Here is a 23,714-nt window from a genome sequence, read left to right as displayed (position 1 = left end):
CAGTCATAAGGAGCCAGCCAGGCTTGCCCATCATTTTGCCCACCTTCTCCAAGGACCCTCAAAACACCTCTGCAGCTCATCTCCTGGGCCCCATCTCTACCCCCCTCCACTCCTTTGTAGGAACCAAACCTCTCGTTGGGAAGGATGGTAGGTTCCCATAGCAATGGGCCTTTTAGCTGTTTCCATGGCAACCAACACCCAGACCATTTAGTTGCTAGTCAACTGACAGCTGTAAGTGAATAGGATTCAGTTTAGAATCAGAGGGATAGGCCAGAGAGTCTCTTCGTAGAAGAAAACACAACCACCCAAAAATGATTCAACTCTTCTAAAGACTTTTTAGGTAACATCCATGGAGATCCAGCACAAGTTTCTACTGGAGGTTACACAAGACTGCTTCTCCAGTTCCCAACACACACACACACACACTCTCTCTCTCTCTCTTCAACTGAGTATCCCCCAAGTTCTATATCCTATTATGTCTCCTTCCCAAGGACATTTGGGGACATCCTCCAAGACATTTTTCACACCATAACCCTTTCCTCTGTGTCAGCGCTCTTACTATGTAAGATGACCCTGTCCTCATGCTAACCCAGTCATTTAAGCAATATTTGCTTTTCAGATTGACTGATGGGAATGGCTAAGCCAGATCATCATCCCCTAGCCCAGACCTCACCTATGGAGAGTCACTTTCTCATGTCTGTGGGTGTTCCTACAGCACAGACTGTTTTACCAACCTTTGCAAAACATGATTAAGATCAATCTGTTTCTTTCTAAAAGTCAACTAAAATTTCCAAACCAAACATAAGAGATTAGAAATTACTCCGTGCTCATTACTTTTCTTTACTCTGAAAACTTGACTAAATGCCAGGCCTCCTACCTAATACTCTTCCAAACTGGGGATACTAGGTATTGAATTCCCTTTATTCCATTAGCAGGAGTCCCCATTGTGGTTTGTTTTTTATTCTCTTGGGCTCCAAAATCACTGTGGATGGTGACTGCATCCATAAAATTAAAAGACGCTTGCTCCTCAGAAGAAAAACTATGATCAACCTATACAGCATATTAAAAAGCAGAGACATTACTTTGCTGACAAAAGTCCATCTAGTCAAAGCTATGGTTTTTATAATAGTCTTGTATGGATGTGACAGTTGGACCATAAAGCAAGCTGAGCACTAAAGAACTGATGCTTTTAAACTTTTAGGGTTAGGGGTTAGGGTTAGGGTGGTGTTGGAGAAGACTCTTGAGAGTCCCTTGGACTGCAAGGAGATCAAACCAGTCCATCCTAAAGGAGATCAATCCTGAATATTCATTGGAAGGACTGATGCTGAGGCTCCAATACTTTGGCTACCTGATGTGAAGAACTGACTCATTGGAAAAGAACTGACTCATTGGGAAAAACCCTGATGCTTGCAAAGATTGAAGGTGGGAGGAGAAGGGGACGACAGAGGATGAGAAGGCTGGATGGCATCACCGACTCAATGGACATGAGTTTGAGTAAACTCCGAGAGTTGGTGATGGACAGGGAGGCCCGGCCTGCTGCAGTCCATGGGGTTGCAAAGAGTCAGACATGACTGAGCAACTGAACTGAACTGAATTTTATTTATTTTTGACTGCGCTGGGTCTTCATTGCTGTGCAGGCTTTTCTCTACTTGCAGTGAGTAGGGGCTACTCTCTCACTGTGGTGTGTGGGCTTCTCATTGTGGCAGGTTCCCTTGTGGAGCACAGGCTCTCGGGCACAGAGGCTTCAGTAGTTGTGGCTCGCAGACTCTAGAACAGAGTCACAATAGTTCTGGCTCATGTGCTTAGTTGCTCCAAAGCATGTGGGATCTTCCCCTATCAGAGACTCAACTCCTGTCTCCTGCATTAGTAGGGGATTCTTTATCACCGCACCACCAGGGAAGCCCCACCATCATATTTTTTTTTATTCACTGGAGTCTGGGGTTTCTCTGCCCTGGAATTCATGCAGAAGAGGAGCTGTCTAAGCCTCCATGGCTTGCTCAATGAACTAGAAAAGGGAGAGCATCATTGGAAACAGCATGACCTTTTTGAGGGGGGCGCCTATGAGCCCTCTGTATGGAAGATGACCTTTCAAACTAATCCCCCCATGGGAGCCCTACCCACTCTCTGCTGCAGGCTCCATGTATCCTCACAATGGCCAGTGAACAGTTCTAAGCTGTTGTGTGACTCCTCTGCTCTGACCGAAGGATATACACTAGTGGAACTGCTTTTCTTCTGTCTTCTTTCAGCGTGAGGGCAGAAGTATAAAATGCAGGGCAGGGAGCTGTTAGCCTCAAAGGAGCCCAATGACATGAGAGTCTTTGGGGAAGGAGAGAGAGCAGACACACGGGAGAACTGAACTTTTCTCCTGTACAGAGGATTGCCTCATCTTCGAAGGGACGTGTCATCACACAGCAGATTGAACCTTCTGATTTTCCATCTCTGTCTAGATGAGGGACAGTGTCTATGTCTCTTAGAATAGCAGCTAATATTTCCTGATTGTATATTATGTGTCAGGGTCATACTAATGTTTTATATGTAACATCTCATTTAATCCCCACAGCTTTACTGTTATTATTTCTAGTTAACACATAAGGAAACTGAAGTGCACAAAGGTTAAGGGATTTTAACATCCTACTGGTAATCCTTGGCTCCTCGGTGGCTCAGATGGCAAAGAATCCACCTGCAATGCAGGAGACCTGGGTTCGATCCCTGGATTGGGAAGATCCCCTGGAAGAGGGCATGGCAACCCACTCCAATATTCTTGCCTGGAGAATCTCCATGGACAGAGGAGTCTGGCAGGCTACAGTCCATGGGGTCAGAGTCAGACACAACTGAGTGACTAAGCACACACTGGTAATCCTACTGATTGATGAAGCCAGGATCCAACTACCAGCTGTCTGAAGCCACAGCACCTGTGGAATCCATTTAAGTCTGATAAACCCAGGGTCCAGCACAGGAAGACCAAGTGGGCTGTCCCTTTAGGCACAATGTGATAGAATACACAAAACACCCTAGCTAGAGTACAATGATTGAATGGCTCTAGGAATTAACTGGGAAATCTTGGGTGCTGATAACTTTATTCCCAATGTATGGCTGTCCCCTGGTGGTTTTCCTGGGAAACTCACAAGCCGAAAAAATCTAGTGAAAATAGGATGAAAAGAATCAGACTAAATGATTTATTTGCTGCCTAAGCACTCCAGCCTAAAAGAGATGACCTTCCAAGGGCCACATTACCCGACTCCTTTGTGAATGGGGTTGTCAGCTAAAAAGCTAAAAGCTGACAGATAGTACATTGACTCAAAACAGCAAACTATATGCCCACGATTGTACTTGTACTTCAAGAGCAGGACACTCCAAGATTTAAATAATTCAGCCAGTACTTGCGGCAACTTCATATTTCATCTTTAAGCTTCTAGACTTTCTCCATGGCAGAAGGTTCCTGAAGATTACTATGCTTATGCAACTTATAACTTCTTACTTCCAGCTCCCACCCCAAATTCAGTTCCCTTGACCTTGCGATGCTGCTATTCCACTAGGGGATGCTTGCCTTCACTGTTTCTTTCAAGCACCCTTGGTAGTATAAGATTGTGCAAAGTGAAGTAAACAAGGTCATTTTAAGTCAGACAGAGAGGTGAGTCCTGTGGAAAGGGATAAACAGCAGTTTCTGAAAGTCATGTCTTTACTGCACTGGGGGATCATGGGACTAGATGTTCACCTCCTATGGATCTGGGGTAACACACAGGGTAAAAGAAGTTGTCCACAGCTCAAATGCAGAAGATTGCCAAGTGTTTGTTTATTCAAAGAGACATGCATAAAGAGGTCACAAGTTAGTATTGTTAAAAAAAAAATCAAAACACCTGCTAATCAAATGCTGCAATTAATGAAAACGACCTAAGATAGAAAAGGAGACATGAGCTAACCGCAGAGAAATTTTGGTGACGCCGCTGCAGAGCAAGTCACGGCCAGAGAAACAATTGGAGCTAGTGGTGAGGAGGCTCACTGGCCAGATGCACTGAGCTCAACGAGGCACATGGAGACAAGGAACTTGCAGGTGTGATCCCAGGTAGACGGACGTGGTCTGGAACCCATCCTCTGCTGCAAGGGCCGACAGCCCTAGGGCAAGTTATCCAGTGGCCCCCAAGCAGCTTCATTCAGGTTCTGTCTGGTGACACCCTCCTTATTCCAAAAGCAAAACAACAAGACAAACAAAATCCAAACCAAAAACAAAACCCGCCAAAACCAACAAAAACCCTCCGATACCTGAAGACAACTGAATCAATCCCTGCAGTCTCACTTTCTCGTGGAAAGAAAAGTTGGATAATCCAACCCTTTTACAAAGGATAATATAGGGCGACAGTGCCAAGCTCTCAGGTACAGGGTCTTAGACGCTTTTGGAGGTTGAGAGGCACAAAACGGCAGTCTGAAAATTCCTTTCCTCTTATGGCACTGATTGAGTTTAGACTTGGTTTCTCCTCCCCTCCCTCCACCTGTGCTCTCTCACCGCCAGATGGACATATTGGCATTGAACAGCTCTAGGCTTCAACCTCTATTGGGATCTGCCAGCAGAAGAAACGTTGGTTTTTGTCATCCGTGAGTTCCCACTCCACCACCACTTTTATCTGGAGAAAGAAAAAGAATCAAGAAAAATGGAACTAGGACCTCACCTCAATCCAGAATGGGTTTAACTATGAATTTTAACTATGAATCCGAGATGGAAATTGTAACAAACCGTCTATTCCTCATACTTTTCCTCTTAAATCATGCCATCATGAAGGCTGTTTGGGTGGGATGCAAGCACAGCCTGTGTCCTTAAGCTTAGAAGGGTAAACCAAGTTACACCTAGGATTTAGTGTTAGCAGTACCACATCCTAGTTTAGTTAGCTTCTTAAAAAAAATTTCTAAAGCATTCTTTTTTCTCTTACATCAATGATACATAAATGAAGGCACCCATGAAAAAGAATTTTAAAGTTAAACAATTCCACATGCATTTTGACATGATCCAGCTTCTCCCAACTATGAAGAGCAGAGAGTAAATAGTTCAATTTCTAGGTCTCAGGAAACTTACTTATTAGCTGAAAAAATGAAATGTCAAACCACAAAGGATGTCCAAAGAAGCTTAGGGTTGAATGAATACTTTCAGGGACAATGACTTTTGTGGCAATATAGCTTTGATTAATGTCCTTAAGCCGTTTTTTTGACATTATACCCCTATAGAGATCTCTGCCTTGACTGGTTACACTAGGAGCTGTCTCCTTTTTTAAAAAATTTCCCTCAAGGCTGGGGGAGGGGGATACACTGTTCCTGGAAGTACTGCAATACCAGGTTGATGCGTGGAGTGGACGGAGCAAGCTCCTATTCCAACTTCCTGCTCCAAAAATTCATTTAATATATTGTCTTCGGATAGAGAATGTATCAGGTATTAAACTGATAGGAACAGATACTATACTTGATCTTGGCCAAAAGGCCAAGAAGCGATCCTTCTAATTCTTAATAGATCACTGGCACCTTGGCCAGTTCTTTCATATGTGGACTTTAGCTTACTTGCTTTTAGTTACAACCTCTCTTTTGTACTCAAAATGTTTCGTCAGAATGCAACATTTGGATAACAGTGATACCCAGCTTTGAAACTTGTTTGGTAACTTTTTCAAGACTAGTACACATTAACTACTGTTTCACTTACTGCACACATTAACATAGTTTGAGCTGGTTTTCAAATGAAATGTCACTTAAGCTCTGCAGAGCAACAAAACAAAAACAAACAAAAAACAAATGAAATGTCACTGACCAATAACTACCATATACTAAGTGCCTACTCTGTATCGGGTCCTAACTAGACTTAATTTAAGTTACTGAGGCTCAGATATGCCCATGATTACATGGCTGGTCTGCAAATTAACCTGCAAATCTGTCCCCGGCCTTTAGCGCCTCTGATATCTCTCAAACACAGGGGCTTCCCTAGTGGCTCGGATGGTAAAGAATCTGCCTGCAGTGCAGGAGACCTGGGTTTAATCCCTGGGTTGGGAAGATCCCCTGGAGGAGGGCATGGCAACCCACTCTAGTATTCTTGCCTGGAGAATCCGATGGACAAACGAGCCTGGCGGGCTACAGTCCATGGGGTTGCAAAGAGTTGGTTGTGCTTAGAGACTAAGCACATGTGCATGGTAAGCACAGACTCCCTATATTTGAGTCTTTTTAGAATGTTCTTTAATTACTGGCTATATCTATGGAAAAAATGGCCAGACTGCTCCTGGTTTGACTCGATCTCCTTTTAAGAAATGCAGCTCTTTCTCTTCATTGAAAAGAGTAGTCCCTTTACTTCCTCCATTCTTACCAAGATTCATAATCGTTAACACAGGTCCATTCTAGCAGGCTCTATCTCACCTGCTCTGCAGATGAAGAGGCAGGTGTAGCAGTGTGAGTCAGAGGTGAGGGTGGGGGTGGGGTGGAGGAGAGAAAGCAGAGAGGAAGAAGCTACCACTCTGCTATGGACCTCACACATGACTGCTCTCTTGTTAAGAGATTAACGGAGAGACCAGGTTTTTCTGGTGACAATGGGACGACTACTTGAAATCTTGAACTATCTGATACCTAGCTAAAATTCTGTAGGGCTTCCCTGGTTGGCTTAGTGGTAAAGAATCTGCCTGCCTATACAGGATGCATGGGTTCAAGCCCTGGAGAGGGAAGGATTCCCTGGAGAAGGAACTGGCAACCCACTCCAGTATTCTTGCCTGGAGAATTCCATGGACAGAGGAGCTTGGCAGGCTACAGTCCATGGGGTTGGAAAGAGCTGGATATGACTGAGTGACTAATGCTCTCACTTTTCAACCATTAGGCAAGAGACAAAGAACGAAGGGACACAGTGAGAACTCGGCACCTCACGATTCCCATGCTCCTTTCCCTTAGGCATTCGCTTCTTCCTCATAGAGATGAAGGATTCCTGTTCTAATTTTTTCTTTCTGCCCCCTCTCCTCCGATTTCCAAACTAGTCACAGGACTTTCAGTGTTCTCAACCACAATGTCACTTACGGAGGGGTATTCACTCTTCACGGGTAGTTTGTTCACGTAGTTATAGGTCTTATCTTTTTCGATGGGGCATCTGATCCCAGACTTACAACCATCAGACTCAGGAATGGGAAAGGGAACTGGGATGCCCATCACAATGCCATGTACCACAGCCTTGCTACTTTGAGACTGAGTATCTAAGAGGAAAAAAAAAAAAGAGAATCAGATAGCGAAAGAAATAGCCTAGTTCCAAACTCTAAATAAAGAATTCAGGCATAGTCTCATGCAATGGCATTGCTGTGATGGCAAACCGAAGTATGTACCTCTTAATTCCTAGGGTCTATTTCTCTTTGCAGTTACACTTAGTACTTCCAAGAATGCTCTGCAGAGAGTAATCACTCAGAAACTTGAAAAATTACTGGATTATACAAAAATAAAAATAATCAGTTGGGGCTGTTTTCTTTGCTCTTAACCCCACCTTGCTCTTCATTGCCTTTCAGTTTCTTAGAAGAATCAGAGCTATCTGGATAAATAACCTTATGGAACAAGCTAACTGATTTTTGGCAGTCAACTTTCTGTTTACTATATGCATCAGATTCTGTCAAAGTATATTGTGCATCTTAAACAGTGTGGTCTCTGAATTCTCAAATACCCTCTCCTAAGAATTCAAATAAAAATTAAGAATAAAGTGGAGAGACAATACAGAAAGATAGACTAGAAGTCTCCACAGAAATGCCATGGACTGTAACAGTAGCGAAAGCAGTGACTCTTTAGAAACTGGGTAACAGAAAGGTACATTTCTTGCTCACGTTTACCCTCCAAATCAAAAGGCAGGAGGAATAAGCGTAATAAAATTAGGGCAATTGGAATTATGAGCTAGTAGATTCTTCTGGAGATCCAGAGTATTGGGTCTGTTTCTTTCTGTCGCCCAGTTGGGAATTACTTTTAGTGAGAAGATACATTTTTGATTTGGAACAATAGAGGGGATGGGGTATTTCTCCAGGAGAGATAACAACTCTAGGACTTAGAGCTGTCTTTAGGCTTATGAACAAGCGATGATAGGAACTCTGAGATTTTTTTTTATTAGTCTGTCTAGTTCCATAGGATAGAAAATGAGGGGAAGATTCAGAACAGCTGCCCTTTTTAGAAACAGAGCTTTTACATTTGTCTAGATTCCCGGGAATCTGAAGGAGGTGAATAAAGAAGAAATAAACAAGTTCCAGTAACATTTCTTCAAGTTGAAGAAGAAAGCTTGGACTTCTTGGTTGTTTCTTGGGTCAACAGTAAGTTCCCCAAACCTTACAGAGGCTAAGTATGAATTGCTCCTATATTTTCAGGCAGAATATAGACTTAATAACTGGAAGATATATTGCTTGAAATAACATTTTGGAAGAGTTCTAAAGTTGACAGAGTTAGGGTTGGTACTAACACTCTGCAGTCTGTAGCTAAAGAGTTGACCTTCCCATGAAATCTGCTGTGTAATATGGACCACAATAAGACAAGCTGTCTTCTCTGACCTGTGAACACATGGAAATCCCCTTTGCTTAAAGGGAGTCTGGCAACTACAGATTCCAAGAAACAGGCATGCGGGACCCAGTATGAGAAGGGTGTGTAAAAGCATGGTGTCCACTGAGAGGGAGGTCAAGGAATTCCTGACTGCAATTCCCTCCTCCTCACATTCCCACGCTCACTCCAATTCTTGGATTGATGTCATGCTTTAAGATGAATTTGAAGGTAAAAAGCACTTTTACTTACTACTGGTGAATGTGACATTAACACTGTAAGACTGTCCTTTGTGCAGTTTGCAGGGCTGGGTGGGACATGGGCTCACATTCACTTCCTTTATAACTCCGACCCCAGAACCTGCAAAAGAAGAACAACTTGTTTGGACGGGAGGGAAAACAAATCACCTTGGCTGTCTCCTACCTAATGGGAGCACCTAAAGATGCTCTGCCTTCCCAATGAGACCACTGGGACGAGCAGAAACTGCTCATATTCGACAGGTGGAGGGGAATTAAGGAAATGATCAAGCATACACAGCCAGCTCCCCTGCTCTACAAGCTGGGAGGACTCCACCAGGGAAAACCATCCCCACCCCTCCTTCCTGACACAGGATCTGAAAGTAGCACACACGGCTTAAGTGATGACTCAAGTCACACAGCTACTGTTTCCACTTGGGATCTAAGGCCACTCTTTCCAGTTGTAATCTTGAGACTGGCTGTTCTCTCAACTGTCCTTCCCACCCCCACCCACCCTTGCTCTTTCAATCCTGCGCTGGTGGCTATCCAACTCATGGTCTCTGAGCTTTGAATACCGCCACCGATGAGAACAGTTTCAAGCACACATTTGAGATACACAGAGCAGAGGTGTATCTACTCTGGAACCCATGTTCTTCAAAATAAGTGGTTGGAGGCAGGGAGTGTGACTTTTATCCCCTGCCAGTCTAAATAAGGACAAAAATACTCTGACCAAGAAAAGTTAAGCACAAATCTTTAAGAATCTTCTTACTTCACCCAGGCCCCTGAAACCAGACAGCTGAATGGGAGAGAATAGAAGTAAACAGCTGGGTGAGTTTAAGCTCTGCCACGCATAGGCCATTGCTGAGCGCTAGACTCTGGGATCTGACACCTGGCTGCGAGCTCACTGGCTCCGTTAAGTACTGTGGAAACTTAAGGCAAGATACTTAGCCTCCCTCGGGCTAATAACAGTACCTACCTCAGAGAGAAGTTGAGTTAATACATTATAACTCTTAATAAGTGCTTGAAGTGAAGTGAAGTGAAGTCGCTCAGTCGTGTCCGACTCTTGGCGACCCGGTGGACTGTAGCCCACCAGGCTCCTCTGTCCATGGGATTCTCCAGGCAAAAATATTGGAGTGGGTTGCCATTTCCTTCTCCAGGGGATCTTCCCGACCCAGGGATCGAACCCAGGTCTCCCACATTGCGGGTAGACGCTTTAACCTCTGAGCCACCAAGGAAGCCTTACAACATGGTAATGCTACACAGGTATTCACCATTACTATCATTATACAGGGGCAGTTCCCAAGCGGCTCGAGTTCTAAAGAATCCACCTGCCAAAGGAGACACAAGAGACATGGGTTTCATCCCTGGGTCAGGAAGATCCCCTGAAGGAGGAAATGGCAACCCATTCCAATTCTCTTGCGTGGAAAATTCCATGGACAGAGGAGCCTGGTGGGCTATGGTCCATGGGGTCACAGAGTCGGACACAACTGAGCGTGAACACACACACACACACATATCATCACCATCATACTGGCATTTAGTCCATGAATTCAATCTAGAGCAGCTGCTCCTGGGTGGGTTAGCAAGTTCCCCTTTGACACAAAAGGTGAGCCTCTCACCTCAAATTTACTTTGTGGGTAGAAATTCTGGATCTAGACAATAGAATGGACTGTCTCAAAAGTACAGTGTACGAAGACAAAGAAAATGGCAGGTTGAGAGCATTATCTTGGGTGGAACAGTTTCCTTGTTTTGACCAACACTGTTCCAGCTAGTTCTGTAAACCATACTTTGCTGTCCCCTATCCCAACTTGCTTCACCATCACGGCAAAAGTCCTCGAAACATAAATACAAGATTCTTTCCTCTAAGTATTCTCTTCCACTCTGTCCCATCTTCTGGATCAGGAAAAAAAAAATCCAGAACCTTAATCAACAACTTATTAAAAAACCAGTGCTTATGCTGACGCTTTCAACTTCTAGTTTCTACCAAGGCTGGGTCACATGATCGAGGAGGTACTGAATACCCTCAGTACCCTTTACTGATCTGAAGGGCAGTACTTAGCTACTTCATTCAGTTTTGTTTTTTCCTTTTCTTGACAAGAGGTTCTTGGATTTCCAGTGTCAACAGAGCAAATTTCTCAGTCCTAACCCTCAAAAATTGCAAAACTAGTTTGCTCGGCGCCATTTCTGACTTGAGGAAATACCGCTTTAGGAGAAAGGAGGCAAAGTAGGACTCAAAAAACCTTTTGATGTGGGCACTGAAGTTTTTTCATTGTATTTCCCAATTCAAAAGTAAACTGAAAGTCTATCACTGAAACTCTCCTTCCCTTAAGTTCTTGCCATAGGTGTACACCTGGTTTTTTCACATGAGCAGACCAATCTCAGGATTCAGTTTCCTTAGTTTTTTTTTTTTTTTTAATGTTAATGCTACTGTTGAAATCCAGACTGACTCACAAACAGTTGAAGAGCCTAAGCTACTCCATCTTGTAAAAGAGCTCCATTTTGCAAAGGTACCAGGCAAACAGACTAAGACTTTGGATACTGCCTAAACTTGCCCCACTGTGCACGAGCCAATCAGCCCTTAGGTTAAACCTCCTGACTTTAAGTTCAAGAATTTGTGATTTACCTTGGAAGTAATGATTTACCATGGAAATAAGAAAACCAATCAGAACCCAACACCTAACCCTTCCACAGAAGGTAACCAATTAGATGTCTCCCAACACGGAAACTCCTGTTTTTCGAATTTTTCACGTGAGAATACCCTATATAAGCAACGTAACCCAGAGTTCAGGCCTCCTCCCTATAGCTGCTGTGTCGGTATCGGTGGGAGCCCCAGCTCGAGCTTGGTAATAAAAACTCTCTTGCTTTTGCATCGGATATCGGCTCCCTGGTGGTCATTGGGAGATTTCGCGACTTGGGCATAACACTCCCACTAGTTTCCTACTGCTTATGAGCTGTAAGAACTTGGGCAAGTTACTTTATGTGACGGTTTCAGACTGCGAGAGTTGAATGAGTTGATAAAGTTAACATAGTGTTTTCATCCAAAGTTGGATGAAAGTTTAATGGAGGGAAGTTTAATGGAGCGAAAGGCAGTAATGTGAGGGGATAATACCGTCTTTCAAATGCCAGTCTCCTAGTTCAGTGGAGCAGCATTTGTTAAGCATTAGTAGGCCCGCAATTTTTATTTCTTGATCACTCCTAGCCCTAGTCCCCAGTTCTGCTCTTGCCTCAACATTAATTTTGGAAATATAGTGGAAAGAGTATTTATTCCCTCATTTACTTTTCCAACAAATATTTATTGGACAGTTACTATTACCTGGGCACTGGGTGTAAAGAAGCACATTTATTCTGCTTGTCATTATGCTGTGTGATTGGGTGAGTTACTCAACATCTCTGAAACTCAGTGATTGACTATGTGTGTGTGCTCAGTCATGTCTGACTCTTTGCGGCCTCAAGGACTGTAGCCCGTGAGGCTCCTCTGTCCATGGGATTTCCCACCCAAGAATATTGGAATGGGTTGCCATTTCCTCCTCCAGAGGATCTTCCCAACTCAGGGATCAAACCTCCTCTCTTGCATCTCCTGCATTGGCAGGCAAGTTCTTTACCACTAGTGCCACCTGGAAAGCCCATGATTGATTATAGGATCTCCAAGTTTCCTTCCAGTTCACAAATTTTATAAAGTCAGTTTCATTTCTCTTTCACTTATCTTACACCTCTCCACTTCAGAAAAGCTCTGCTCAAACATTTAATTTGGATAGATTTGACTGAAGGAACTCAATTTCTACCCCGTTGTATTTCTCCAACAACAGCTGCAAGAGAGGGTTATGCATCACAAGTTGTGACCAGAAACAAGAGTTTTATAAATAGGAGGAGAAAACCGGAAAGAATTAAAAGTGTCATAGCCCAAAAGGAAGCCCTAAAGGAATAGCTCATGAAAGGAGAATTGACTTTTGATGTGTCATCAAAAGGGAAATGTAAAAAAAAGCAAAAGGAGTGGGGACGGAACGGGCATCCAAGACACAAGGCATAAATAAAGAGAGGTTTTGCACCGCACCCCTGACGCCCCAAGCGGCAAGTGAACCTTCGGCTGTTTGCCCTACAAACTTTGGGAAACTTCAGCAAAAAGCCCACCTCCAGGAATGTGCTGGAACCCAAACATGGGTTGATGAGATAAAGTTGTGAGAAGTTGCGTTTTATCCAGGCCAGCACCTTGTCCCCTACCCCAACTGACTTCAGCCCACTTCACGAAGGGTCCGAGGCTGAGCCTGGCTGCTCGCAGGACCCGCCAAACCCAGCCCAGCAGTTTTAGCATCAGATTCTGTCAGGGGGCTCCCGCAGAGGGCGCGGGAACTTCGGACTGGCCCCGGGGCTCACCGCAGTCCTTGAATTTCACCGGCTCGGCCAGGGCGGAGGCACTGAGTGCCAGGAACAGGAACGAGACGGCCAAGAAACGCATCGCTGCTGAGGCTCCAAGCTCAAGGAAGGGAGAACCAGCTGTCTCGGTCACAAGATAAAGTCTTCAGGGACGGGCCGGGCCGGGGGAGGAGCCCAGTCAGGCGGCTGGTCACTGGCCAGCGGGGCCGAGGCCTGTCCGCGCCCCGCCCCCGGGTCCACGGAGCCAGACCAGGGGTCCGGGACTCTAGCAAACTCCGCCCATCCGCTCCGCTCCGCCGCAGGGCAAGCGGGATCCATCTTCATCCGGCACGCCTCCTCTCGCCAGCGCTCCGCCTAGGCTTTGTGGGTGCGTCCCCACTTCCGCAATGGGAGCATTTCTAGCCAATCAAGTCCCTTCTCCTTCCACATCTCCCAATAGATGTGCTTAGGGGCGGGGTTTCCGTGGATCCCGCCTCCCGAGGCCCAGGCGCGGAAGGCGATTGGGGAACTGTGAGGGGGCGGAGCTTGCAGAAGAAAATGGCGGCCGTCCGGGGGCTAACAGCTGTGGCCCTGAGAGTGGTGACTCCCTGGCAAAGGAGCAGGTAACCAAGCCTAAAAAAGCACCTGGTTAGCCCCTCCAGGACTCAGGAAAAACTAAGGCTTGCTGGGGAGGTGAAGGTTTGGCTAACAGCTGTGGCCCTGAGAGTGGTGACTCCCTGGCAAAGGAGCAGGTAACCAAGCCTAGAAAAAGCACCTGGTTAGCCCCTCCAAGACTCAGGAGAAACTAAGGGTCGCGGGGGAGGTGAAGGTTTGGCGTGAGGCTGTCAGGGGAAGGGACTTCAGGTTTGGCGTGAGGCTGTCCAGGTGGAGGCACTTCAGGTTTGGCGTGAGCTGTCCAGGCGGGGGAACTTCAGGTTTGGCGTGAGGCTGGCCGGGTGGGGAGACTTCAGGTTTGGCGTGGGGCTGTCCAGGCGGGGGAACTTCAGGTTTGGCGTGGGGCTGTCCAGGCGGGGGAACTTCAGGTTTGGCGTGGGGCTGTCCAGGTGGAGGGTTCTAGGTGCTCTTCTGCTCCCAATCTCATCCACCTCCCTTGCGCAGCAGGTTCCTCACGGCCTCCCGCGGACCCCGGGCGCTTCGGGAAGTGTCGTCCTCTAGCCCCGAAGCTGGCGAAGGGCAGATCCACCTCACCGACAGCTGCGTCCAGGTGAGAAACCGGTCGCGGGGCAGGGGTGGTGGTGGGGGGAGGGGGAGGACTTCCTTTTGGCCCACCCTTCTTTCTCTCCTTGCCTGGCATTCTTGACTCTCCTTCCTGCATTTCAGAGGCTTCTGGAAATCACCGAAGGGTCAGAATTCCTCAGGCTGGAGGTGGAGGGAGGTGGATGCTCCGGATTCCAGTACAAATTTTCACTGGATACAGTTATCAACCCCGACGACAGGCAAGGAGAAAGGGGTGGGTCCTCCGAGAATGTGCAGGAGGGATAAAAGTGTCTCCAATTTAAGATGCACTTTTATTCCACATTTAAAACTTCTGCTAAGGATAACATTGCACCACCCTTCTCACATAGTGGGGATACAATGAAGATTTGTTGCCTTGATTCAAAATAACTAAGTCATAGGAGGAAAATTGGCCTAAGTCCATAGGGTCATTGGTAGAGAGTCAGCCTGGACTAGAAAGTTTCCAGGCCTAAATTTCTATACATTTACCAGTTTTCTTTCCATTAGATCTTTTTGCCTCAGAGAAAATCAGTACCTGTTAGAGGTCATAAGGGAAGCTTCCTCCGTATTTTAGAAAACAGGATGGGCATCTCTGGGCTCAGAGAGTGTTATGTTTCTGGTGTTTATGATGTTCATTAATGCCTTCCTCCCTTCTTTTCAGGGTGTTTGAAAAGGGTGGGGCAAGAGTGGTGGTTGACTCTGATAGCTTGGCCTTCGTCAAAGGGGCCCATGTGGACTTCAGCCAAGAACTGATCCGAAGCTCATTTCAAGTGTTGAACAATCCTCAAGCGCAGCAAGGTTGCTCTTGTGGATCATCCTTCTCTGTCAAACTTTGATGTGATGACAAGTGACCCGGAGATTGCTATCATCTGACTGATTTGAGGAACCTGGGATTAGAACAATTCTAGAAGTTTCCTTCCTATCATGACCCTCTCTCAATTTTATTTTCCCTTAATCCAGGATGTTGTTTCACCACTATTTTCAGAATGTGAAACTTTTACTCTTGATTTAATTTCTCCTACACAGTTGTAAGGCCAAGCCTGTGGATGCTGTTACCTAAGATTTAGTAACTGGTTGAAACCAGTATCATCTGTAGCACCTCCAAGGTTCCAGGAGTTAGTTCTCTGGCCTTCAGAGCTACTTGTACAAATGTGTATAGCTATGTATAAAAGCTTCGTTTTAAAGAAAGTCCTTATTTATTTGTGTTGTGGATCAGAATCACAGATTGCATAGGTTGAACACTGTGTTACTAGACCAGAGAGGATGAGAAAGCCAAATGAAATGTTATCTTTTTGTTTTGCTATTTATTTATTTACTTACTTTTATTGAAGTATAGTTGATTTGCAGTATTGTGCCAATCTCTGCTGTACAGCGAAGTGACTCAGTTATATACATATATACTTTCCTTTTTATTTTCTCTTCCATTATGGTTTATCACAGGATATTGAATATAGTTCCCCTGTGCTATCCAGTAGGACATTGTTGTTGAAATGTTATCTTTTTCATCTCACCCTTCCTTAATGTGCTAGTTTACTTACCATTATTTTCTGTGCACCCAATTCTTCACTTCCCATTTGTTACAGCAGACACATTTTCTTCTCATACTTAGGAATGTGTTAGATTCACGAAACCAATAACCCATCACCCAGAAAAACTTCAAACTAAACCTCACTGATACTTGAATCATAAGTTTGAAAATAAGCTCCATACTCGCACAAGACATTTCGTGATTCTTTGCTCATTTAGTGACTAAATCTTTAAAATATGTTGCTTTATTTATCTTATGGTGTAAAATGTTTCTGGTCTCATTGCATAGCTGGAAGTTGTCCCTTTGTTGATATAGATAATAGATACTTGGGTTTTTTTTTTTTTTCAGTTTGGACTATAAAATGTAGGGTGCCCATTTAAATTTGAATTTTAGACAGCAAATAATTTTAGTATAAGTGTGTCTCTGTGAATAGTAAAAATTATTTATTGTTTATCTGAAATTCAGATTTAATTGGGTATCCTATATTTTTATTTGTTAAATTTGATAACCTTCCTTTAGAGTCTCTGTAAGAAGAGCTTTTTAGCCACAAATTCCAGTGAATTTAACTAGAAACAACCGTAGTATGTATATGACCATGTTGGGGCAGCCAGAACTGCATGGCAACAGACAATTAAAGGAAAAGATAAAAAGCACCACCACGACAAATGATTAACGACTGCTAACGTTGGGAAAACCACAACCAAGATGACTCTGTAAGGGCTACTGGTTAAACTCATCTTTTCTTCGAGAGCCTAAAAGTTCATATCAGCAAATTTTGCATTCTGGAATGGATTGAAACTTTTCTAGACTTAATTAAGGTCATTCAATAAAAGAATCATCTGTAAGAAAAAGAGAAATACAGAATCTGAGACAAACTTACTTAAATTTTCAATGTGGGAAACCCTAGGACTTAGAACAAAGCTATTGTGTGTCTGCAGTGTATACAGACACAAAAGGTCACTCAGAAACCTGAGGAGGTGTTTTTCTTAGCAAATTGCCATGGAAAAAGTCAGAAAGCACTATGTGGAAGCATCTGTATATTAACTTTACTAAGTCAGTGAAAGTAGCTGCCAATACCTGGGCCTAATAAGGTTTTCAGCACAGACTAAGTCCTTTTATCCTCCTTGAGAAGAGCTTTTGTTACATTTTAAGTGTTAAACCTATTCTCTGATATTTTTGTGGGTTAGCACAAACATAATAATGAGCTTAGCACAAACATAATAGCTTTAGTTATTCCATAAACCATTAAGTTCTAGTGGTCAGTTGGGCAAGAACAGGATCTCTTCCAAAGACTATAAATACCTCCTATGAATGGAAGAATTGAATTTTGTGTTTAGAAAAAGTGGGTTTGGGAGAAATCAGCTTAGTTCATCACACTGGAAAGCTTCATAGGGAAGCCTGAGGTGGTGACAAGAGGTCTCCATTGGAGGAAGGTGATGTAGAAATTTTAAGAACACGGCATGAGGAGATAATGGCATCAAGGGGACAGTGGGCAATTGGCTTGGAATAAACAGTGATGGTAAAATAGGTTTAGGATCTTCTGCAGGCCTTTCTGATCAGATGCCCTCTTCCTGGGAGGCTGTCAAAGCCAGCAGACATTTTCACAAGTTTTGTTCACTGTGCAGTTCATTTAGGTAAATGTTACACTTTTCCGGGATCAGTTGGAAGATTTTTTACCTTCCCATTACTTTGAGGGGAGGTTATCAAGACCCCGTTTATTGCAGAATTGGTTTTATTTACCTTCATGAGCTAGTGATCCCTGGGGCAGCATGCCCCACCGTTGTAGCCAAACAGTTGTGCAAGAAATGAAGGCATGAGACCCTCCCTCTGTTTTACATTGTGAGTCTTTATGTTGTTGGCTCTTAACTATAGGTGTCCCACTTGCCCTTAGTCTCTTTGTGTGGGAATGTTGACCAGTTACAGGGGATTCAGGGATAAGAGATTAGGAAGGACTACTGAAGCAGGAGTCTGCCGGGGTCCAGCCCTGGTGGATCCAGGGTGATTCGAAGGGGAGACGGATAGGTGAGGAAAAATTTATTTAGAGATATAAGGTTAGATTAGGAAGAAATAGTATAGTAGGAAATTTAGGTGGAGAAAAGAGGCTGAATAACTTGGTTTATAGGGAAACCAATAAAACTTCGAGACAAGTTTGCACCATCTACGTTAGGCCACCGGCACCCACTTGAATATCGAAGGGTGCTCTGTCTTAGGCTCCCTTTCACGTGGCTCTTAGAAGCCAAGGCAAGTAAGTAGACGTGGTGAGCCTCCCCCGCTCCAGATGGGAATTCAGCCGGAAAAGGGGAGAAAAGAACGACATGGGGGAGCCCAGCATCGGTGTAAGACTCAAGACTTTATTTTCAAAATCATCCTATATACCCCAAGTTGTACATAAAGAAATAATGGAATATGCAGAGTTATGCAGGGGCAGCAGTCCTGACCCTCATTGAGACCAGGCTTTCTTTTTACATACCTTCCCGTATACAAAAGGTCTCAGGTGGTTTACATTATCTTCTGGCCAAGAGGCCTGTTAACATTTTTATGGCTCTCTTCCTAGATAAATGTCTATCAACCAGAAAACTTTTTCCCTAGAAGTGTTCTTTCTTTACTCTGCATCACCCTCAAAGTACTAAATAAAGTTACATTCCTGTAGAACAAAGGTGCAGTGGGTTATAACAAAGAAAGTACTTAACTCAAAGATCTAATCTTGCTAATACCAGGTCTACTACCTGTTTTTTCTATATACCAACTATATCTACAAGTAAAAGATATGAAAATTTGGCCGCAAGTATTGGCTCAACAAATGAAACCTTTAATCAGTCCTATTCTAGTGACTTTGACTCTTCGGAAGCCCTTACATTCCTAGGATGTTTTAAGCTTCCTGTGCCTCTTGTGGTCGGGAGGCCACAAACAATCACATGCACAGCTGTAAGAGTCCGGCAGGCAGGCTAGAAAGCCCTCAGAGGGATTTTTGGATTGAAACACTCTTATTATGCCCAGGAGGTTTATTATCTAAAAGCTCTAAATTAACTTTTTCCAGAAAAAAGGTGGTGGGGGGACAGCCCCCTGTTAATGTCAGAAGAGTAGGTGGAAAGCATAACACAGTAAAGCAGGCAGACGCTGGTTTTGGGGGGTGGATGCTCAGGAAATTCCAGGGGGAACCCCTGAGGCCCTACTCGCCTTACCCATAAGGCCTCTCTCTGCATGACCTTGTCATGGGTGGGATCTCCCGTGCTGGGTCCTGGCAGGTGTCCAAGAAGATACTCTTCTTTCTCTTTCTTCCGAGAATTGCACCCCATTCTTTTGGTCTTTCGTTGTAAAGCATAAGAGAAGGGTCAGAATTTGGCTGGGACATCCTGTACAGGGAAGTGGGCAGCACTGATGATCAGTGCTGGGAGCGGTAGCCCTCCCCTGAACTCAGGGACCTGAACTGACACCCTGCAGTGGGCGGGGTCTAAGTGTCCCATGCTCCATGGCCTTGCACGTGTGTCGCAAAAGGAGGAAACTCCTCCACTTTTTTAGGTATCTAACATTGATATTTATGATTGCCTTTAAAAATCCCTGTTTGCCATTTCTCCAGAGAAATGCCACCAGGATGTTTAAAGGAAATTTGATTTAAGAAGTGCTGAAACAGTTATCATCTGGCTTTAATTGTAAAACATAGATAAATATATATAGAGAGGGAACATTTAAGCAGTCTATGTCCAGCAGCTGTATTTAAAAATATTTTATTTTTGAATAGGTAAGACACAGTACAAAATTCGAAAAGACACAAATGGGGATACAGTGAAGAGTCTCCCAGTCCTGTGTGCATCCACCTGTTGCCCTTCCCATCAACTACCATTGTTTCTAAGATTTTACCCCACAGATATAACCCCATAGATACAATGTGAAATAACATATGCACAGGAATATTCATCGTAGCATTATTTATAATAGCAAAAGAGAAAACAATGGAAACACCCATTAATAGGCTGATTAAATAAATTATGACTTGTCTATTCAATGGAGAAGTATACAGTTATAAAATAGACCGAGGCAGTCCTTTATGTGCAAGTACGTATGACGTGAAAAAAAGCAGAAAAGTGCAGAACAGCACGCATGGTGTGCTATTAATATTCGTGTTTCTAACACAAGGAAATATGTGTACAAGCATGGGAACATCCCTGGAAGGGTGACAGGAGTGCGGGGTTTGGGAGGTAGGGCCGTGGGTGCAGCGGTTAAGATGCACGGCCTGAAGGGTATACTGAGGGACGGTGAGTTCTCAGAAACGTGAGGTGTGAGGTGGAGTGGCGGAGATGAGATTAGCACATACCCACTTCTCTTCTCCCTCTCTAGACAAATAGCAATAGCAGCATATGTTCACTTTGCTGTGCAACCTTCCTTCTTCCCTCAATCTGTTTTGGATATCTTATCCAGGCATTTAGAGCACCCCCCCCTTATTGTTTCTTTTTGGGGCTCCATGGAAATGCACTGTTTCTAACCTTTTGCTATTACAAATAATGCTAAAATAAATAACCCCTTACACACGTCATTTTACATTTGGTGAGACTATATCTGAAGGTTAAATTTAAATTCCGAGAAGTGGAATGACTGATTTAAAGAATAAGTGCTTTTGTAATTTTGAAAGACATTGTCATCCTCTTCAGAAGTTGTATCAGAATATACTCCTGTCAGCTATGTGTGTGAGTGTATCGTTTTCCCATAGATGCTTGCCAACTCAACGTTTTGACAAACATTTAAATTTTTACCAACCTAATAGTTTACAAAAGTGTCTCCATATAGTTTTCACTTGCATTTCTTTTTATTCTGAATGAAGGTCAGAATATTTTCATATGTTTAAGAACTATATATTTTTGTCTGCTGAAAACATCTCAACTAGTGTAGTGACCTAGAGCAGATTATTTAAGCTTTGTAAGTCCAACTTCCCCATCTGTAAATTGGGAATCAAAATAGTAAGGATTGTTGGATGATTAAATGAAATTTGTGTACAGCGTTCAGCACAGGCCTGGCACATAGCAAGCATTCAATAAGTTATCATGTGATGGCTGACAATCAGAGCAGCAAGTAGGACAGGACAGATTCAATTAAGAAAAGAGGATTCATCTCCACATCTTCAGGCACACGGAGCCTTGTTCATTTACATTGCCATTCATCAGAGAAACGCAAAGTCAGATCTTGGCTTGCCTTAGAAAGGGAAAGAACCTTCTCCTGTTGGAACCCAGTCATGTTGGCAGAGCTGGTGAGGGGGTAAGCACAGTCTCATCTCTAACGTTCAGACTCAGTCAACGTGGTAAAGAAATTTGGTTTAATATGAAATAAAAACAAAACCAGAATAGCCCAGAAACGTACATTTCTTTATTCCACCGTGGTTCTAAACTCCCTGCTAGCCCAGGCTGGAGTGAGTCTCTACTTGTAAACTCAGTGGGCTGCCAGCCAGCCATTGTATGAAGGGGAAAGAGGGCAGACGCCTCTGAGTAGAGAGAGGGAACAACGCAGGGAACCTGGGTTCTCCTAAACAGGAATACACTGTATTTCAGAAACTCAAAAACGGACCTCTTTATTTTTAGCACATCGAACTGGTGTCCACAAAAGGAGAGCGCAGGAGAGACTTGTGTCCTGTAAGAAGCAGTATGTATTTAATGGAGGTCTTCAGAAATAGGCACCCTGTCTCGGGGCAGCCCTTGCTGTGGTGCTCAGGAGCTATCGCTGGGTAGACTGAATGGTTATTTACCTGAAGCTACTGATTATTTTCTTTAGATCTGTATAAAGCTGTGGTGCCCCCCTTTGCATCAACTCCCCATTTAAAAAAAAAAATATTGTCCTGTTGCCGCTCTCTCAGGCTCCTTGCTCCCCTTCATGTGTGTCTCTTACTAGCAAGCTAGTATCAGTCTTGCTTCTCTGAGATGAGGGCATCTTCTGCCCCTCTCCAGGGCCATAAAACTGGCAACAACGTGGAGATGTGGCTAAATCTGGCCCAATCAGACTGGCTGAGTGGTGACGATCACTCTCCAAACTCCTCTCCTGCGCCCTGCCCCATCCTTTTTCGCTTGATAGATTCTGAAGGGCCATTCCAGGGCAGATGTAGCCTCTGATCCAGGTGTATAAGCATCAGGATGATATGTGGATCATGTCTAGAGAAGGGGTATGTGCAGCATGAGGCCGAAGGACCTTGCACGTTTGCACAGCTTGAGGGGCTGGTTGAGGGCCGTCCTTTGATCAGCATCCCATGGCAAGGCCAGGACAGATGGCAGACTGGGCCTCATGGCCAGTGGCTGAAGCATTAAAGCACTTGGTGGTGTTTGAGCCAAGCAAGGGCATGGCGGTGTGGAGGCCATGACAGATGCTCACACAGCAAGAGCCGAAGCTGGGGGAGATGAAAAGCAGGCGAGGCTGGCTGGGAGCTGGGCCACAGGGGCTCCGGCCGGTGTTTTCACGGCATCTCCCCAGCTAGGAAAGCTTCCTCAAGGCCCCGCCTGTGGCCAGGGCCCATTTCCAGGTAACTGCCCACACTCGACCCGTCTCTGCTACTCCTTGGCGATGCAGTGCGGGGGGCCTGCCTCAGCCACATAACCCGGGAGGCAGTGGCAGCGGTAGGAGCCCTCCGTGTTCTCGCAGTGACCATGGACACAGAGTGCAGCAGGCCCGTTCAGGTCATCACACTCATTCACATCTAAGAGGAGGAGAGGGAGGAGAGAGCTGTAGGGAGCCCACGTGCCTATGGCCTGCTGCCCCCGGTGCCCCTCTGGTCAGTAAGCCCTGAGTGCTGCCCCGCAGCGGAATCGTCCGTGTGGCAGCCAAAGGACGCCCCAAAGGAAGCAACTCACGGACACAAAGCCAGGGGTCGTGAGCCCTTACTGTGACCATGCTGTCTTGCCCCTGCCTTTCTTCTATCTAGGAACCTCCATGGAAAGGGCTTTCTAATCATAGCGATAGACCTTTGGAGCTCTCACCACCTGGCTTGGTGCCCAGCAGGCCCTCCAGCGGGCAGCAGTGGGTCAGCCACCTAGGCGAAGTCAGGCATCCCTAAGTGAGCAGTGGGCCAGTCTGACTATTCCACATGAAGCCAGTAGGGCCGTCCTGCCCCCTGGGCATTGGCACTCTTGATTCCAGACCTACCCACACAGGCCATGTGGGCCGTGTCCAGCTGGAAGCCCTCGAAGCAGTCACAGGTGTAGCCCTCGCGCACACGTACGCAGCGGCCATTCTCACAGCCATTCAGGATGCCGCACTCCTCTGCCTGGAGCCCTTCGAAGCCGGCCTGGTGCTCTGGGAGGAGGGAGTCAGAGAGCCAGGGGGGCTGAGGTTTTGTACCCCACCTTGAGACCCTTGCCCTCTGCTCAGAGGAGCCTAATGAACTCCTGGGGTAGGGTGGGGAGGGTTATAACACTGTCATAGAAAGATGGTGAAACAAAAGGCAATACCCCTAAAAAATAAGCATGTGTCATTTTTAGATGGGGAAACCTGCTTGCTTTAAATGAGGCTCTGCGGAGGTGGGGACTCACTGCTTTCACAACACCAGAGATCCTGAGCACTTCAGTATCTCTGTATAGTTTTGATTTTGTTGTGGTTAGTGGCAGGATGTTACAGTAAAATCTTCACATAGCTTTTTGGGGGTGGACAGGACTGGTAGCAAAAGGGACTACCCTCACTCACCATAAAGCAAAACTGCTCCCAGGTCTGCCTAACCCTCTTCTTTCTCTAAGTTACTCCCCTCCCCTGGAAAAGACCCTCCTCCTAACCTCACTGTAGTTTTGATCAGTCTGATACAGTGGCTGTGCCCGTGGCAAACACCATTGCACAGATGCCAAGCCCAACTTCCTTATTAGAATCCAAGTCCTGAGTGCTGGAGTCATTGCCAC

The 23,714-nt window shown here is 45.0% G+C and overlaps 3 protein-coding genes and 1 non-coding gene across 6 annotated transcripts in view; 1 reads left to right on the top strand and 3 right to left on the bottom strand.

The window, feature by feature from the left end:
- Positions 1-1,561: 1,561 nt before the first annotated feature.
- NPC2 (NPC intracellular cholesterol transporter 2) lies at positions 1,562-13,254 on the bottom strand. 3 transcript variants are annotated; one of them, XM_068965269.1, is made up of 5 exons: positions 13,113-13,254; positions 8,758-8,865; positions 7,027-7,199; positions 4,545-4,619; positions 1,562-1,579 (listed from the first exon to the last, which is right to left on the bottom strand). In XM_068965269.1, the coding sequence occupies exons 1-5, from the start codon at positions 13,192-13,194 to the stop codon at positions 1,562-1,564; spliced, it is 456 nt and encodes a 151-aa protein (XP_068821370.1). In that variant the 5' UTR covers positions 13,195-13,254. The 3 variants fall into 3 exon arrangements, with proteins under 3 accessions (XP_068821370.1, XP_068821369.1, XP_068821368.1); XM_068965268.1 differs by lacking the exon at positions 1,562-1,579 and adding an exon at positions 3,793-4,176 and having other exon boundaries at positions 4,502-4,619; XM_068965267.1 differs by lacking the exon at positions 1,562-1,579 and having other exon boundaries at positions 3,793-4,619.
- Positions 5,286-5,476, bottom strand: LOC138074833 (U2 spliceosomal RNA). Its single transcript, XR_011144635.1, has one exon. It is a non-coding gene; the product is annotated as a U2 spliceosomal RNA (small nuclear RNA).
- A 395-nt stretch (positions 13,255-13,649) lies between the features above and the next one.
- Positions 13,650-16,594, top strand: ISCA2 (iron-sulfur cluster assembly 2). The gene is made up of 4 exons (XM_068965610.1): positions 13,650-13,714; positions 14,214-14,316; positions 14,433-14,548; positions 14,989-16,594. Exons 1-4 carry the CDS (start codon positions 13,650-13,652, stop codon positions 15,161-15,163), a joined length of 459 nt encoding a protein of 152 aa, XP_068821711.1. The 3' UTR covers positions 15,164-16,594.
- Positions 16,595-19,665: 3,071 nt separating this feature from the next.
- The window catches only part of LTBP2 (latent transforming growth factor beta binding protein 2), a 110,858-nt gene continuing 106,809 nt past the window's right edge, over positions 19,666-23,714 (bottom strand). Inside the window, exons 36-37 of the mRNA XM_068964247.1 lie at positions 22,972-23,121; positions 19,666-22,525 (exon numbers count right to left, since the gene is read on the bottom strand). Of these exons, the coding sequence (XP_068820348.1) occupies positions 22,380-22,525; positions 22,972-23,121 (296 nt within the window). The 3' untranslated portion in view covers positions 19,666-22,379. The remainder of the gene's footprint in view (positions 22,526-22,971; positions 23,122-23,714) is intronic.

Source organism: Capricornis sumatraensis, chromosome 2 (assembly GCF_032405125.1).
Source record: "Capricornis sumatraensis isolate serow.1 chromosome 2, serow.2, whole genome shotgun sequence".
NCBI classification, from domain to species: Eukaryota; Metazoa; Chordata; class Mammalia; order Artiodactyla; family Bovidae; genus Capricornis; species Capricornis sumatraensis.
This window is presented reverse-complemented; position numbering and strand designations above follow the sequence as displayed.